General features: G+C 29.7%; 1 protein-coding gene across 2 annotated transcripts in view; it reads left to right on the forward strand.

The window, feature by feature from the left end:
* Positions 1 to 16,605, forward strand: part of LOC111640115 (RNA-binding protein 4.1-like) — a 62,920-nt gene that overhangs the window by 13,239 nt on the left and 33,076 nt on the right. For both annotated transcript variants that reach the window (XM_023386114.1, XM_023386116.1), the window contains exons 2-3: positions 3,943 to 3,977; positions 7,809 to 7,928. In XM_023386114.1, the coding sequence (XP_023241882.1) occupies positions 3,966 to 3,977; positions 7,809 to 7,928 (132 nt within the window). In that variant the 5' untranslated portion in view covers positions 3,943 to 3,965. The remainder of the gene's footprint in view (positions 1 to 3,942; positions 3,978 to 7,808; positions 7,929 to 16,605) is intronic.

A 16,605-nucleotide genomic window follows, 5' to 3' on the forward strand; every position in this document is an offset into this window, starting at 1 on the left:
GATGATCACTAATCAGCCAACAAAATGTGTTCAAGAAACAATCTGGAGAATTGGATGCGGCTGTTGAAGCCAGCCTAGAAATATCTGCTTTAATAGCCAAGAATGGGAAACCTTTCACAGATGGCGATATGATAAAAAAGTGTCTTATCATCACAAGTGAGATGTGTCCTGAGAAGACAGTGTTTTCAATCAGTCTTAACCACATGACGATACAACAAAGAATGTCGCAAATTGCATCAGACATCGCATTAATCACTTGGAGGTCCGGCCCCCAGTCAATAAACTTAATCCTAATTTGGCCCTTCTTCAAAAAAAGGTTGTGCATCCCTGAATTATTAGTGGATCACAAGTGTTGGCTTGAGAATTATCACTTCACTCTTCTATTGCAGCAGGCTGTGAAATACATTTCCATTAACAACAAATGGCTAGAGGACTGGAACAAACAACTTAACAATAAACTACATACCATCAAACTAGAGTTAATTAATAAAATAGATAACCAGCCACAAGAAAAATTAAAAGAAGAAATAATATTTGCCCATCTGCATATATCTTCAAGCAGCCAAGCTCTGCAGAATATACTAGATGATAACAGACAAATTCAACTTATAATGGCATATCTGAAGGCAATAAATTTACATACAGAACTCTAGAACATGCATATTAAGACCAAAAAGACGTAACTCTTTGTCCTATCTAGGCTCTTATGCCACCAACTCCAACCAACATTTCCATCAAAGACTTGATGTGTCTATGGAAAATAAACAAAGTAATATCTGCTGTTCTGAAAATCCATACAAGCATTGCCAAATAGCATTATGATCAGTGTGTGTTGTTTGTTGCCAATTTGTCTTTCCAGTTGCTGGTTTATTTCACCAGTGGTAAAAATATTGCCATATTGCAAAATTTTTACAATGTAGCAGAAACCCTGCATATACCTTTGTAACAGGAATTTTAAAGCCAGTCAAATTAGATTGATGCATTATGTTGAAAGGATGCACCCAGACACTCTAAAATTTGTCTACACCCTTAATTAAACAATGGAAGGAGTCTGATCTCAGTCAGTCACAAAAAAAGATTTTGAACAAAAGATTAAAATTATAAAGAATATTTAACTGGAGAATCATTGTGATAGAAAGATTGAGTTTGCAGCATAGAACCTCAAAGACTCACAGTACTACTAGCATGATGATGATGATGATAGGATTTTTTTCTTGTAAATCATCAAGAAATTGTCATGATAGGTTGACTTCTTGATGTGTTTTTCATATGGTAAATAACACTTTGTAAGTACAGATAACAAGCTGACTAACTGCTGTATGTGACAAACCTCGAGTGTTTTATGTCTCAGTTTCAGGACTTCTAGGAAATTCTGCATTCTTTCTGTTTTACCAAAGAATGCACTATGCCAAAATGTGACATAACTCTGAAATCTTCTCATCAGTTACTAAGCATCATCTTCCTCCATTTGCCAAAGAAGAAAGTTCCACTGACTTTATACTTGCCATGCTTAGAAGCTGAATTGGCAATACAACACATGATTACGTGACCGTTAGGTTGGTATCTCTTTGATACCACGTCAGGATGACACCACTGTATCCTTAGGTTGATACAGAGACCACAAGTTCGTGCGAGTGGTTATGTATCAGTTTTGGACCTGGAATGGAGTGAACGGAGAGAAGAACAGAAGAAACTGCACTCAATAACCATTTAAAATAAATAACCATTTATTTATTTTAAATCTAAAGTAGTTATACATCCGAATTTAAGGTTACAAAGTTAGTATATGGCTAAATATAAGTTACATGAATCGCGTTCGGCATTGATCTTTTCCTCATTCCGGTTTCTAGTTACAATCAAGTTTGCAATTAGTTTACGCGGGGAGAGAGAGTGTACAATAGTGCACAGGCAGGATAAATACCTTAACTTATACTGGTTTTCCGAAGTAGTTCTCTTGAAGTTCATTGATGTTCTAAAGTTCAGTTGTACAGATTTTGTTGATGTTCTAAAGTCGGTGAGGAAATAATCATACAGATACAGTTCTCGAAGTTGATCTTGGTGGGAGATGGACATGTCAACACACACAATCAATTCATAACTTTCCCCGGTCTTACTCATCGTGCCTGTCCTTTTTATATGAAGTCCTTTTTTCAGGCCTTTCCCCGATTTCGTCATCCCTCACAATCTCCTTGGACCAATGAGGTGACGGGTGACGCAATCGTGACAGAGAGATGTACTCATCTCAACAAGGAAGCTAACTTGTGGGAATTGAGGTTTAACCAGATTTTATCGATTTTATTTTTCCCTTTTCTCTTTTAATTTTTTAATAACTCGTTCCATCTTTATAAAGTTGCATTTAAAGTTTAATTAAAATTTATAAAAGATTAAAGTCTATAACACGAAATCTCTGACCTCACAATTATGTCAGTATTGAATCTGAAAAATAAACTTTTCTTCTTTTAATTGAAGATTACAAAGCAACACTTGACTTGATGCAATGAAATTTTATAACTTAAAATGCATTTCAAGTATCAAAGTACTCTTCAATCAGTACAGTATGATTGTAGAATTCTACCTGACTGAGAAGGAATATTTAGTTGAGTTCAGATGCAAAAAGTAATGTTTTAATAAGAATATTTTTTCTAAATTATAATAGAGATCAAAAGGTAGTGTCATTTATATTATTAAATTAGAATTTACTAAAAAGCAACAGACTTCATATTTGCTTACAAAAGGTGTGATTCAGTGCAAATAGTAACATGCCCATTCCTTAATTTTTATTTAAATCTACACAATGTGTTAATTTTTTCTTAATGGACATAATTATGTTTTGCATTTGAGCCCTTCATTTGGAAACTATTAGAAGAAATAAACAATTACATTAAAAATTCAGAAGGAAATTGAAATTTAAAATATAAAAAATTGAATTTTGGTGGCACTTTCAAAATTCTATAGAAAATATGATGCTGGTATATGGTAGTTCTTAAAATTGTTGTTCTTTATTCTTTAGGGAGCCCTGAATAATAATCATTTTTTGTTCTGTTGATTTTTACTTAACTAATTTTGTTATACATAACAGGGAAAGTAGGACAATTGGTCAAAAAAATAACCCTTTAGGACGTTTACATTTTTGGACTCAGCACCTTGAAAAGCCAAAAAATTTGTCAGTTTTCACCCTGTATGTATATATGGATGATAATGTGAATAGGGGGACATAATTTTGTTTACCCACTTTGAAGCTTAACTCCTGTGCCTTTTGTCAAAAATTTCTGAAATTTTACAAGGATGTTTGTGTATTAGGAGATTGATAGTGATATATTTTGATGGTTACAGGTCGGGTGGGGAGATGGATGGGATCGTGTGTCACATCTCAATGGGATAGTACTTAATAAAGATTTTATTCATTATAAAAAATTGTGAATGCTAATAAAACCCATCCCTACTCTCAAAATTAAGCTTTTTCCCCATTTTATAATTATATAAAAAGTTTTTAAAATAAAACATCATAACAGATGGTACCATATGCAGTTTTAAATGATGTTGACCGGAAAGTTAAGCAACTTATTGCTGGATTTTTTAAAATTATATACTTTAGTTTAACTCCAAATTCCTGTCATGTCAGAGTTTTTAATAATTCTTTTCTTTTAATGAGACTTTAATTTTATCTGTATTATGCAAAATTTAATTCTGTGAAGCATTGGCAATAGAAATAGGCATTCTTTCTCTTATTTCTCTATTGAAAAATAGGAGAACAAAATTTATTTAGAATTTTTTAAATTTGAATTAATAATTTATTGTTATTATTTATGTGTATTGTTTGTTTAATATGTTATAATAACTATATGAATAAACTAAGTATATGCCAAAAAATTTAAATAATTGTATTCATTATGATTGATTATAAAAGTTGTTGTTTATAAGAATAATAACTTCATTTTACAGATACCTTGACTTCACACAAACTCATGATGGCACCGGTAAGTCAATTTTTTAATTTATTAAAAGTTTATTATGTATAGTATTTTTATAGAAAAAGTTTGACTTTTAGATATGTCAAATTTATCAAAACAAAGTAATTTGTTAAATAATACATAGGGTAAAGGGTACAATAATTGGCAATTTGAAAATTTTAGCCTCTTTTATATAATAACAGTGCTATTAAATCTATTCTGGAAATATTGCATTGCAATATTAATAAAAGTTTTTATTGTCAGTAGGTAGCAAAAACTCCTATGGGTTTTTTGTTGTATGACCAATAACTGTACAATTTTACAGTTTTGTAAAACACGTTTTGGAGTAAAGTGTTTGTAATTTCTAGATGTTTGAAGTAGAAAGGCTATTTTTAAAAATTTATTAATAAGTATAATATTTTCTAATTTAATCTTTGCTGTAAAGAAATTTTTATTTTACAAGTTCTAATTGTTCAATAGCTGTACTATTTATGCTACTTCTATTTTTGAGTCTCTCTTAATTAAAGTTATCCATGTGCCCTGTGTCCTATCTGTGTGTGTAAATGTCCTGGTTTTGGTTATAGGACTTCAAAATCAAATAAAATGAAAGTGTGTAATCTGTATATTCATTTGAATTTAATGTTAATAAAAGTTTTGAAAGCATAAGAAAAATGTATTGGTTAAAACCATTTGCCTACACTGTATGCAACAAAATGTCATATATGACATTTCAGTTTATCTGGAAATCATTAAATATATACACACATAATAATTACTGTAAATCTCATCTTTAGTTCTTTTCTTTGTTTTGTGTGCCATTTCACATTTTAATTGATATTAGATACTACTAGATAAACTTGTAATATATTGAAAGCTGATAGCTTTCTTGTAATTCTGCTCTTTCTGTTTAGTGATTTTCTGAGAACTATTTACAATAAGGTCTTGTTTTATATGGGGGTTATATATCAGCAGGTACTGTATAAAATGAATGTGTGCTCTATAACAGTTTAGTTCCTGATGATTGCCTAGATCAGTAGTCCTAACCTTTTCAGTTGCATATTTCTTGGCTACCCATTTCCATAAATTGTATTCTTTTATATCAGCAAAATGTTTAGTTAATATATAGTTTAGTTTAGTTGGTTATTTCAAATTTATATATTTTAACTATATAATATATATACAATGATCTCCCATGTAACACACGCCCCTATGACATGATAAGTTTAAACTTGCATAAAATCTGATAATGCATGTCTCATATAACATGATTTTCTGTAACATGGAATGTATCCTTGTATTGTACAGGAGTCCAATGTAACTACAGTAGAGCATTGTTTATCTGAAACGTCGGTTATCTGAAAGAATTCCAGTCGGCAAATTTAAATTTTCGCTAGTGCTGTGGCACTGCAATCTTTGGCTATGTCTTGGGCTACTCCAATATTTTTTATGTTTGTGTGTGTGTGTGTGTGTTTTAGCTGGCAGCACTGGCACTTTTGTGTGGTGTTTTTCTGAGGACTGTGTTGTGCTGAATCGAACGTTTTTGATACTAGATCAACTTCTAAAGTATTTTTTTATATATTTTCAATATATTTATTTTGTTTGTAAAAAATAAANTTTGTTTTTATATTTTTCAATATATTTATTTTGTTTGTAAAAAATAAAGAAATAATTTTTAACGATACAATAGCCACGATTATTGTTTTAAAAAGTTTACGTTAGGCTTAACATGGACGAAAATTCAACGCAAAGCGACACGCAACGGAGAAAAATTTCAACACTGGATAGGTTAATATATTTTTTCGTACATAATCGGTTATCCAAAAAATAAGTTATCTGAACAACCCCAGTCCACAATTGATTTGGATAAACAACGCTCTACTGTAATTAGTATCAAGTTGATTAGTTGATTAACATTATTGCTAATTATAGAAATTGAAGTTAATGATTAATATTAAAATTTTCCAAGAAGTCAGAATAACTTTATCTCTGAATTATTGTAATATGATTAGAATTTTTGATGTTAGCATGAGACACTAGTTAGTTCTAAAATTTGCTTGTTCAGTTCTGTGAGTTCATCCATCACAAGTTCTCAGAAACAACAAGAACTTGAATCAAATAGTTTTCAATTCTTGCATTCAAATACTCTGTATCTTTAGTAGTTATGTTAAAAATGTATATCGCAAATATGGATACAGATATGGATCATTAGTGTCTAGATCCGCGGATACAGATCTCAAGTTTCGTACTCAGTCGGCGCCGGTGCATGTTACCTTGGATAGATAGTTGACGCTTTGCATTAGTAATGCGACATGGTTTGACTTGCAATGCGCGTGTTTTTGTTTATAGTTTAGTGCAGGAGTGGCCAGCAGTTTTTGCCCCCGGGCCGAATTGAAAAGAAAACTTTTTCCACAGGCCGAACCTAGGAAGATTTTGAGGTGGTGCGAGATCTCATTGCAGTGTCACCCCATAGAGACTAAATTGTACACAGAGATTAGAGATACATTTTTCACATTATCATGCTTTTTCAACATTCTACACTGTACTTTAGAGATTTGTAATGGAGGGTTAACTCTAAATGCACAGTGATTTTCTTTTTTAGGCGTCAGAATTTTTCATTGAGCTATTCGGACATCAGTAGCTAATATTGAAAGAATGATTGTGGGCTACATAAATTCATCAGACGGATCGGATCTGGCCCGCGGGTCATATGTTGGCCATGCCTGGTTTAGTGTGACATGGGATAGCGTAGATTACGTTTGTATTTTTGGAGAGTGTTGAGTTAAATTAAAATAAAAACAATATCCACAAAAAAGTTTAGTAGTCTAATAGAGAAATATTTTACGATAGTAAATGAATTTTGCATGATAAAATTTTTGCAATATGAATGTGTCAAATATGTGATTTTAAGAAGTAATGAAATTCATTAAGATAAAAGATTCGTTAAAGATCCGCTAAAAAGTAACGGTTACGGATTTTTTTTTCCCTCGGATATCCGTGGATGTGGATACAGATGTCCAGCACATCACTAATCTTTAGATAGAATTACTTTGAATTAATTTGGATTAAACCTGGTAAAAAAAACTTTTACATAAAAAGTGATTTTACTATAAAAAATGAATGTAATTATATGACATTTATCTGGTATAGTTTAAAGATTTTTTAAAAAATTCTAAAACTTGTTCAGAACAAAAAAAACTTGTTACAATTTCTGTTTACATAAGTTTTACTGTGTTATAATAATTTTGTTTTATATTAAAATGATGTTTAATACTAGTAATTCTGTTTCTAAGCTAATAACACTCAATTATAAATTTTATTTTAAATAGCGAAGTTACACTAATAACAATGGACAACAAATTTTAACTTTTATGATTTTTCTTGATCTTTTGTATTTAATTTTATTAGTTATTTCTCATGATTAAACTAGGAACAAAATATTTTTAACACATCAAGATAAGATAATAAAAGCCAACTCATTTATTATTAATCTTATTAGTAATAAAAAGGATACAAGTGTTTATTAAAGTTTAAAAAGTATTTTTGTCACTTCATTTAAGATACACTTTCGGTTTATTATTAAATTAATGTCCAGTAATAGTCAGCCAACGTTTTGCGTTTACATAAGTGCATATTTATAGTATATTAATTATTGAGAACTTTCAAGAATGCGACATGATAACCAAATTTATAAATTAGTTTAACAATCAACGTAAAAATTGTGTACAGTACACCTAATAAAGCATAAGAAAAGGATACATTGACTAGTATAATTTGAAATGATGATGAAACATTTAATATGTATCAAAAGAAAATAACAAATATAAATTATATCTGATTTTTGTAAAAATTTATTTTCAGAAAACAAAACTATTTGTTGGCCATCTTCCAGATGGTTGTTCATCTACTGATCTACAAACACTTTTTGAAAAATATGGAACAGTTAAAGAATGTGATGTTATCAACAAATATGGTTTTGTGGTAAGTAATTCGTTGTAAAATAATAATGGAAAACATTACAGTTTTTTTTATTTGTTGAAGTTTTTTTTTAATCTATTGATTTCTATTGTCTATAATTATGTTTAATTTTATTTCCAATAATATTTCATTAATATTTATTATTAAAAATTAATTCCTTGAAAATAAAATTAAGGATTTTTGGATTCAATTTCTAGTATCTATTTCTCAAAGATTATCTTTATATCTACTTGTTGTTGTTATATAAGATGAAAGTCTTAAAAGTAATTTGATTTTAATTATACAGGCATAGCTTGCTTTAAAGCACTTTGCTAATACAGTGCTTCTATTTTTTTGGCACTTGCTCTTTAGGGATTTGAGTTGTGTATTTTGTTTTTAGGCTTAGTGCCCTTTCTCACTTAATAAATTATAGTTACTAATTATGCTGAGGTTTATCGTTATCCTTCTTGTATGAACACAATCATTTTGAATCTATAATTGAATAGTTATATAGAAAAATTTTAAATATCGTTTATCAAAAAATTTTTAACTTTTTTTTATTACAAAAAGTTAATTTTTACAATATTTTAAAAAGATATTTGTAAAGATTTTAAAAAATGTGTAGCAAATATCTTTGCTGTAATAAAGCAGCAGTAACAGACTAAGGCTTGATTTAACTATTATTGAGTTAAAACAATGATGAAAAAAGTTTATTTTTAACAAAGTATCTATCATAAGAATGCTATTATTAGTTAAAAATGTCCAAAATTTTAAACAGCACAAGACAAAGTTTTGCAAAATTAAAAATATATAACATTCTGTCTACAAACTTGATGTTAATGGGAAAAAATATATTAATAGTTACATTTTTTTTTAACATTAGCTTTGCATTGTAAAGACTTATTACTTTTTCATATTAAATTTACAAGTATAAATAAATAAAATTTCAATTATTGTTCTGAATATTAAAATATATAGAAGTGACATGAATGAAATTTTACTGCTCAATTTTTAAAAACTGAAATTTAGTTTCTTAAAATTAGAAAAATTATACTATAATTTTATTTATGTAATATAAATATGTCAGTTTTTAAATTAGTCAGTTTTTAATTAGAAAATTTTGTTGTTATTAACAGTGGGATTTTCTAATTAAATTCTGCACTTTAGGTCTTAGATATAAACTGCAATTCCTTTTAGAATGTACAATGACTGGTCACAAACTACATAAAAAATGAAATAAAATGAACAAAAACTTCAAATATTGCATGTTGGGTATTTTTTACATTGGATTTATATGAACATATATAACTTGTGAATATCTATTTGACATCTGTTGTGACAGATTTGAACTTTGTGAATTATGACAAGAGCAAATAACAACTGTGCAAGTTGTTATGGATTTTATTTGAATATTATCATATATAAAATTCACCTGTCTGTAACTAGTTGTTTGGTTGTCTGTAGCCATACAGATTTTTGACAATGAAATTTAAATATATGTTCTGATTGATTATGAAGATAAATTTTAACACTTGTGATTATTTATTTATAAACAATTTAATAAAATAATATATTGATTTTTATCATAAATATTTGAGTAGTTGATCTTAAATGCCATCATTATTTTAATGAAAAACATTTTTATTTTAAGTAACAAATATGGAAATGAAAAAACTGAAGTAGTAGTAATAAGTTTTTTGTGTTAGGAAAAAAAATATAACAATTAAAATAATTGCTTGTCAGATATTAAAATCTCATAAGAAAAAATAAAAATCTGCAACTTCTAATTTACATTAGATCTTTTCTTTGATCTTAGATACTTCCTAAAATCAGAAAATGGAACATAAGTTATTCATGGCAACAGAATAACATTATTTGCAATCATTCAATATTTGTTAATGTTAAACACTTTTAGAATTGATTTGTGTTAAAAATAAATACAGTGAAGAAGGTTTGAAGAGTTTAAAAGCTTATAATCTAGGGTGGGGTTGCTGTTTCTGAAGATGTACAGTACTGTACGGGATGACCCTAACTGAAGTTCATCTGTTCCAACCTCTAGAAAGATCTCTATTAGCCCACCAATTTAAAACTTGATATGTACACATTAATAATACTTTAATACTTAATTCAATACAATAATATAATAAGATGATGGAAAATACATTTATAAAATAAAAAATAGTTCTAAGACATATTGATATAGATTGCTAGTAGTCATAAAAGGTGACTATTTTGTATGCATTAAGAAACGAACTATTCATTGTGCATCCTTGTATATTGTCTGCACATGTTGAAAGTGCAAAGAGACATTGAAAACTGTTAATCAAAGGAAATGTGTGTTGTGCTGGTTTTTAGAGCAGTTAAATTATGAATATTACTTTGGTAAACATGAATTTTAAGAAATCCTAAAATCAGGTGTCACAATGGATAAGATTTGAGATCTGGTGACTAGGATAACCTTGTTAAAGAGAAATAATGTCCAACAATCTTATAATTTGTTAAATGGGTTTGAAGAAGTTTAATACAGATGTATCAAATTTTAGAGATGTTCCATTATGCATAGAAAAAATGGCTGGATTATCTGTCACAGCTAATGTTAAATGACAAACCTGTCTTTTATAGAGGATTTGGATCACTTTTTCTTCCTCAAATATTTGCATCATCTTGTTAATGTATCTTAGTTGTTTTTTTCTACAGAGATCAGAGTGGGTAAACTTTAATTATGGCCATTTAATGTTTTATTGAAGGTATAGAAACTTTAACTCAGAAAAGAGTAAAATTTTTAACAATATAAACAAGCAGTAATGTATTAGTTGCAAAACATTTTAAAAGAACTGGTCAAAGAAATATCTATAAAATTAATTTGAAAAGCATAGTCATAAAGTATACCAAATAATGCAAGGAAGACTATTTAATTATCACACTGTAAATTGATTCTGGAAAAAATTTTCTGTAGTGAAGAAAGCAATTTGAGAATTTAAAAAAACTATCTATCATTTTTTTCAGATCATCATGAATGTTTTCTCATTAAAGCTTATCAAATGTATACATAATTCTTAAAATAAATGTTATCTGGCATTTACTCAAAGAGAAATTTAAATTTTGATACCTTATTTTATAATGGTGCAGTAGTTCTCAACCAGTATACCATGAACTTTTTTTGTTGAAACACTAGAAAGTTTTTTAAAAAAAAAAACTAATGTGCTAACTGTCTGTTTTAATATTGTGTGTTTTTATATAGGATGTTCAAAAAGTAATTACACACATACTGCCACTTATATATATACATATACAGAGTATTTATAATTAAAGTTCCACTTTAAAATGGCCATAAAATGAAAACTACTGAACAGAATGTTATCAAACTTGGTAATAGTGTACAGGATGTCATGGGATTTTATTTCCTGAGAGAAACAAAAATTTAAAAACTTACCACCAACAGGAAATGGCGCTGTCTGCAATATTGTTAAATGAAATAAGACATGAAGACATCGTTGAAAATGTTTTTAATCAGTTTTAAAACGAAACTGTTTGTGGGGTTACTCCTGATATGCTAAGATCTACTGTTGAAAATACAGTAATGCAATGTAACTTTCTTATCAAAAATGGTGGGACACCACATTGAACATGCTCTGTAATGTGTTTTAAAACTGATTAAAAACATTTTCATTGATGTCATCATGTCTTATTTCATTTAACAATATTGCAGACAGTGCCATTCCCTGTTGGTGGTGAGTTTTTGACCTTTTTTTTTCACGGGAAATAAAATCCCATGACGTTTTGTACACTATTACCAAGTTTGATAACATTCTGTCCAATAGTTTTCATTTTATGGCCATGTCAAAGTGAAACTTTAATTATAAACACCCTGTATATAAACATAACAGTTAACAGTGCTAATATTTTAGGGATATATTACAGATCAAAAATAAGCTTAAAATCCTCTATAAATATTATTCAAATTCTGCTTTGTTTTCAAGATATGGCCTGCTAAGAGTTACTTTTTCAAATTCTTTGTCAAAGTACTGGCACTAATTGTCAATTCTTTTAAGTAATTTTTTGTTTGTTGTTCTGTTAATGGAGGTAGGTAAATGCTGTACAAGTAGGTCTTGCTGAGGGTGTATATGCAAATATTATTCAACTTTAAAATTAATTAATGTCTTTAAGAACCCTTTTCTGAATTGTTTTGGTTTGTTCAATGTGAGCTGCTTCCTGTTTGGCAACAAGCCTACATTGCCATTTCCATGGGTCAAACACTTGTTTAAATTTTTTGAGGTGTTACATTTGATCATTTATCTTTAAGTACTTTACAAAGCTCACTCAGTTATAGCATGTTGGTGGAAAAGTTGTTTAAGGAATCCAAAATTGAAGAAGTCTAAAAGGCTGATGTTGGGTAATTTTTTAGGAATATCCTGTTTTTTATATAACTGAGGTCTGTAGAAGCTTTAAGATGTTAAAGACATTCCTCAGTGTGAGAAGAGGCTTTGTCATGATGGACCACAATTTTGTCCATCTCTCCTGGGTACATTTCAGGAACTTTTCTTTCTAAATGCAGCTTCAGTACATTGCTGATATATAATAGTCAGCATTCACCTTAACTTTATTTGGAACTTTATAAGAGGAAGTGTTTCTCTTCCAGTCATTCCACTGACAATCATGAAACCTTCCAGCCAGCTTTCTCAGCACTTCATCAACTAAATTTCAGGAACATTTTGACCAGGAAAAGAGTAACAGATTTTCTGAACTCCATTACAATAGCTTAAGTAAAAGTATTCAACATCCAATGTCGTCATAAATTCTGGTCTACTTGCTGCCACTTGTCACTCATACAGTTTGCGAACATTTATCTTGTGATTTTGTTTGTGTTCTATGGAAAGGCAATACTTTATTCTCTGTACTTTTTATGCTTTCAAATCCTTATGAATTATGTTTTGTACACTTTTCTGTCAAGTTCCAATTTGCTTGGCAATGTTTCTGATACTTGGAGGGTTTTCGTGTAGACAGTATTATTCTGCTCAGTATTAGCTTGCAGCATGTAGGCCTAGGTTTTGAACAAAGTTTTAAATGGTTCCCATTCTTTGCATTCCATTGTTTTTCATGAGAAGAAATAATAATGTTTACTGTCTTCTGACATAGCAATGGAACTTAGATTTTAGTATCTCTTGAAGTCAGCCCTGGTTCAGAAAGCACTTTTTACACAGACATCAATATCCTGATTTTTGTGCAGTGCCATTTTTTTCAAATTTTTTATGCAAACAATTTTATGACATCAAAAAAAATTATAGGTAACCACAAACAAATCTCATGAGTTTCATTGTTGCCAATTAAAGAATATAACACAGTAAAGTTGAATAATAATTGAATGTACAGCCTTGGTACTGTAATAAATGTAAAGAAAGTCTTATGCACTTCAAAATTTTGCAGTATCTATCTCTTTATAGTAAAAAAAGCAGGAGTTTTTCAATGTAAATTCACTTTGAATAACATTTCAGTTTTTACAAAATTAAACAGAATAATTTACAAAAACTATTCAAAATGCCTTTGTAGATGCAGATGTTTACTACTAGTAAAAAACAAACCAAAGCTTAACACTTGTATTAAAAAAAATTCAATTTCCATATATATTAAAAAATTTCAACATGTACAGTACAAACTGAAGCTTTATTTTAAATGTTGGTAACACCAGAAGTGAAAAACAAGTAGCGGTATCCTTTTGATGGAAAGTTTTAAAATCAGTTTTTGGTATGATTTTTTGGCAGGACAGATCTTGAAAGTTATATGGAATTCAAAAAACATTTATGTAATAGTTTGAGATTCTTTGACCCTAGAATCTAAAATATTGGCACAGAGGTTTGTTACATCTTGTACATAACTATTATGAGGTGGGATATTTTGAATTTGATGGTCATACATGGTTTTTGTCTATTGAGGAACAAGTTTTTTTATTGGGTGTTATTTTCATAAAGGTGATACTATATGGATGATATAGAAAAGTTTTCTCTTAAACTTCCTGACATGCCAATCCCAGATGTGTTAGAGAAGTTTTGAGACAGGCTCAGTCCAAGATGTTCAGTGATGTAGTGGAATACCATACATACAGTTTACATACTGTTGTAAACTCTTGGACATTAGTGATTCAATGATGCAGAGTCCATCAAAATCAGTTTGGAAGTTGCCACAACAGAATCACATTGGTATTACAATGGCATATGTAGTGATACAGAAGAAACTTTTTCCCCTACAAAATTATTTCAGTACAGTAAGACCCCGCTTAACGTGGGGCATACGCTCCTAGTCGACCAAGCGCTAAACGAAACAGCATTAAACAAGGTCATTTTAACACAGTGTTTTTCCTTTTCCCTATTTACTCTATCAAAGACACAGATTTTACTTTAATTTTAAGTCATTTTTACATTAATTTGCATAATAATATATGTTAAGTAACACACAAACATATGCACACAGAAATGTAAAGTTCATTTTTTTGTGATGAAGGTCCTGATGAAATTTTTTTTTAAGTAGCTGCTTTTATTGCAAATCTGGATCATTTGCTACAATTTGATCAATGATTTTGGTTATTGTTACCAAACTTTTACTAAGGAAATATGTAACAAGTTCTTTGGGTTCTTCATTTTCAGAACTACTAATATCCAGTTCTACATGAATTCCATGTTCTGCCAGTTCTTCATTGTTGGTAAGGTTCTCATCGGAACCCTGCAGTAACTCCTCAATATCCTGTTCAAATACATCTCCTAGTCCTGCTGTATCATTTAAGTTGACAATTTGGTCAACCTAATGATACAATGATAGACTCTTCTCGTTGAGAATTTTTGAATACCTTACGCCATAAATTCTTCCACACTTCATTTATGCATTTATCAGTTAATTCTTGCCAAGTGAAGTCAATATTACCTATGGCATCAATGATGATATATATTTTCGAAAATTGTACCAAGCAATCATAGATTTAAGGAAAGTATGGCACTATGACGAATTGACATCTTTTGCTGATTGGTTCTTGTTTGGGAATAATCGTATTATATATATGAATCAATGAAATGCCATAATAATTTAAATCAGCATAAATTTTTAGCTTTTTTAGGCTTTGAGCAGACTGTGTTACATTGAGGCAGCATTAAGCAGGGTCCTACTGTACAAGAATTGAAACAGATCATCAAAGACCACTGTCATTAATTTCAGTAGTTCACCAGAGACCACACTGATTATATTTTTTATATGACATTTTTCACTAGTGAAACTTTGTCAGGCTATATAAATTCTCAAAATAGTAGGTTATGGTCAGAATTCATACATTTTAAATGAGATCACCTCTTTTAAGCAAAAAGTTAGTTTATGAGTGGCAATATAAAAGAGAATCATTGACTCTGTTTTTTAGGGTCCCATAAACAGTGATTGTTACTGTAGATATTCTGTATCAATGCATTGGTGAACTAAATGGGAATGAAATAATCCATAATTTCAGCAAGATGGATCCACAATATATATTGCTTAGACGATCAATGACTCTTATTTGAAAAACCTTTAGTGATTGTGTAATTTCTAAGCCCACCCAACTTTTATCTTTGGGGAACTGTGAAAGTTAGGTGTATGAAAATAACTTTAGTTTTTTTCAAGAGCTTGAAGTGACAATTGTAGCTTACATCAGAAACATAAGTGGGTCCTATTATTTGGGCAAGGAACTGTTTGTGTTTAGGGCTACATGCTCACCAAGTTTCATTTGGATTAGAGACCTGAATGTCTGGCCTTCCCTTGTTAGAAATAGGAATCAGTTTTGAATAATTTTTAATGAATAATTCCAAATAACACATTTGATCACAGTGTTTACTGTTTAGTGTTAAACAGTATTTCACAGGTTGTGTCATGTCAAAATTTTTATTTTAGTATACTGAAAAAGATCAGATTGAAAGTCATCCCTAAAATTTTCTGTCGATTGTTTAAAAAAACAATCTGTAAACACTGGATGGCATTGCATAAAACTGCCTTTGGTTCTCAACATTGCTTCCTACTTTTTTTGTCCAAATTTGCCACATAATGTCATGAAATCACTAGGTGTTTGATGCATAGGCTGCCCATTGTACAGAAGCTCAACATTTTGCTATTTTTTCCTGAAGTATGATTTGTGATTCAATTTCACACTGAATGTTGAAACAAGCAGACTAGAGATTTTATCACCACTTGCTATCTCCAGTATTATATTTTTATCACCACTTTAACCTTTTTAGTGGTCAGCATCCCTTGAATCTGAAAATAAGCTCTTTCACCTCCTTAAAAAATGTGTGTATATTTTTTATTTAACTCCTTCATTTCCGATCAATTTTTAATTAATTATAATTAAACATAAAAAATACTTAAAACTGAAAAAAAAACAAAAGAAATGCGTTAATTTTGAAGAAAAAGCTTGAAAGTTTAACTTCCTTTGTCTCGCCTTTCTGTGAAATTTGACACCGATGAGTCATTGTTTACACAGCTGGATGACCTTGAGAACAGCTGGCGTCCCATTTCCCGGGACATTCTCAGACATCTCGGGAGGACAAGGGTTTAAAGTAGGGTGAATATTAGCTGGCCGTATATTTTTAAATATTTTTAAAAAATTAAAATTTTAATTGCGATTTCCGACCTCCCCTAATTAATTAAATTTATATATAATAAAATATATTAATTAAAAAAATTAAAAAACTAT

Source organism: Centruroides sculpturatus, unplaced genomic scaffold (genome assembly GCF_000671375.1).
Source record: "Centruroides sculpturatus isolate CEXI.00-Female unplaced genomic scaffold, Cexi_2.0 scaffold1405, whole genome shotgun sequence".
Taxonomy (NCBI): Eukaryota; Metazoa; Arthropoda; class Arachnida; order Scorpiones; family Buthidae; genus Centruroides; species Centruroides sculpturatus.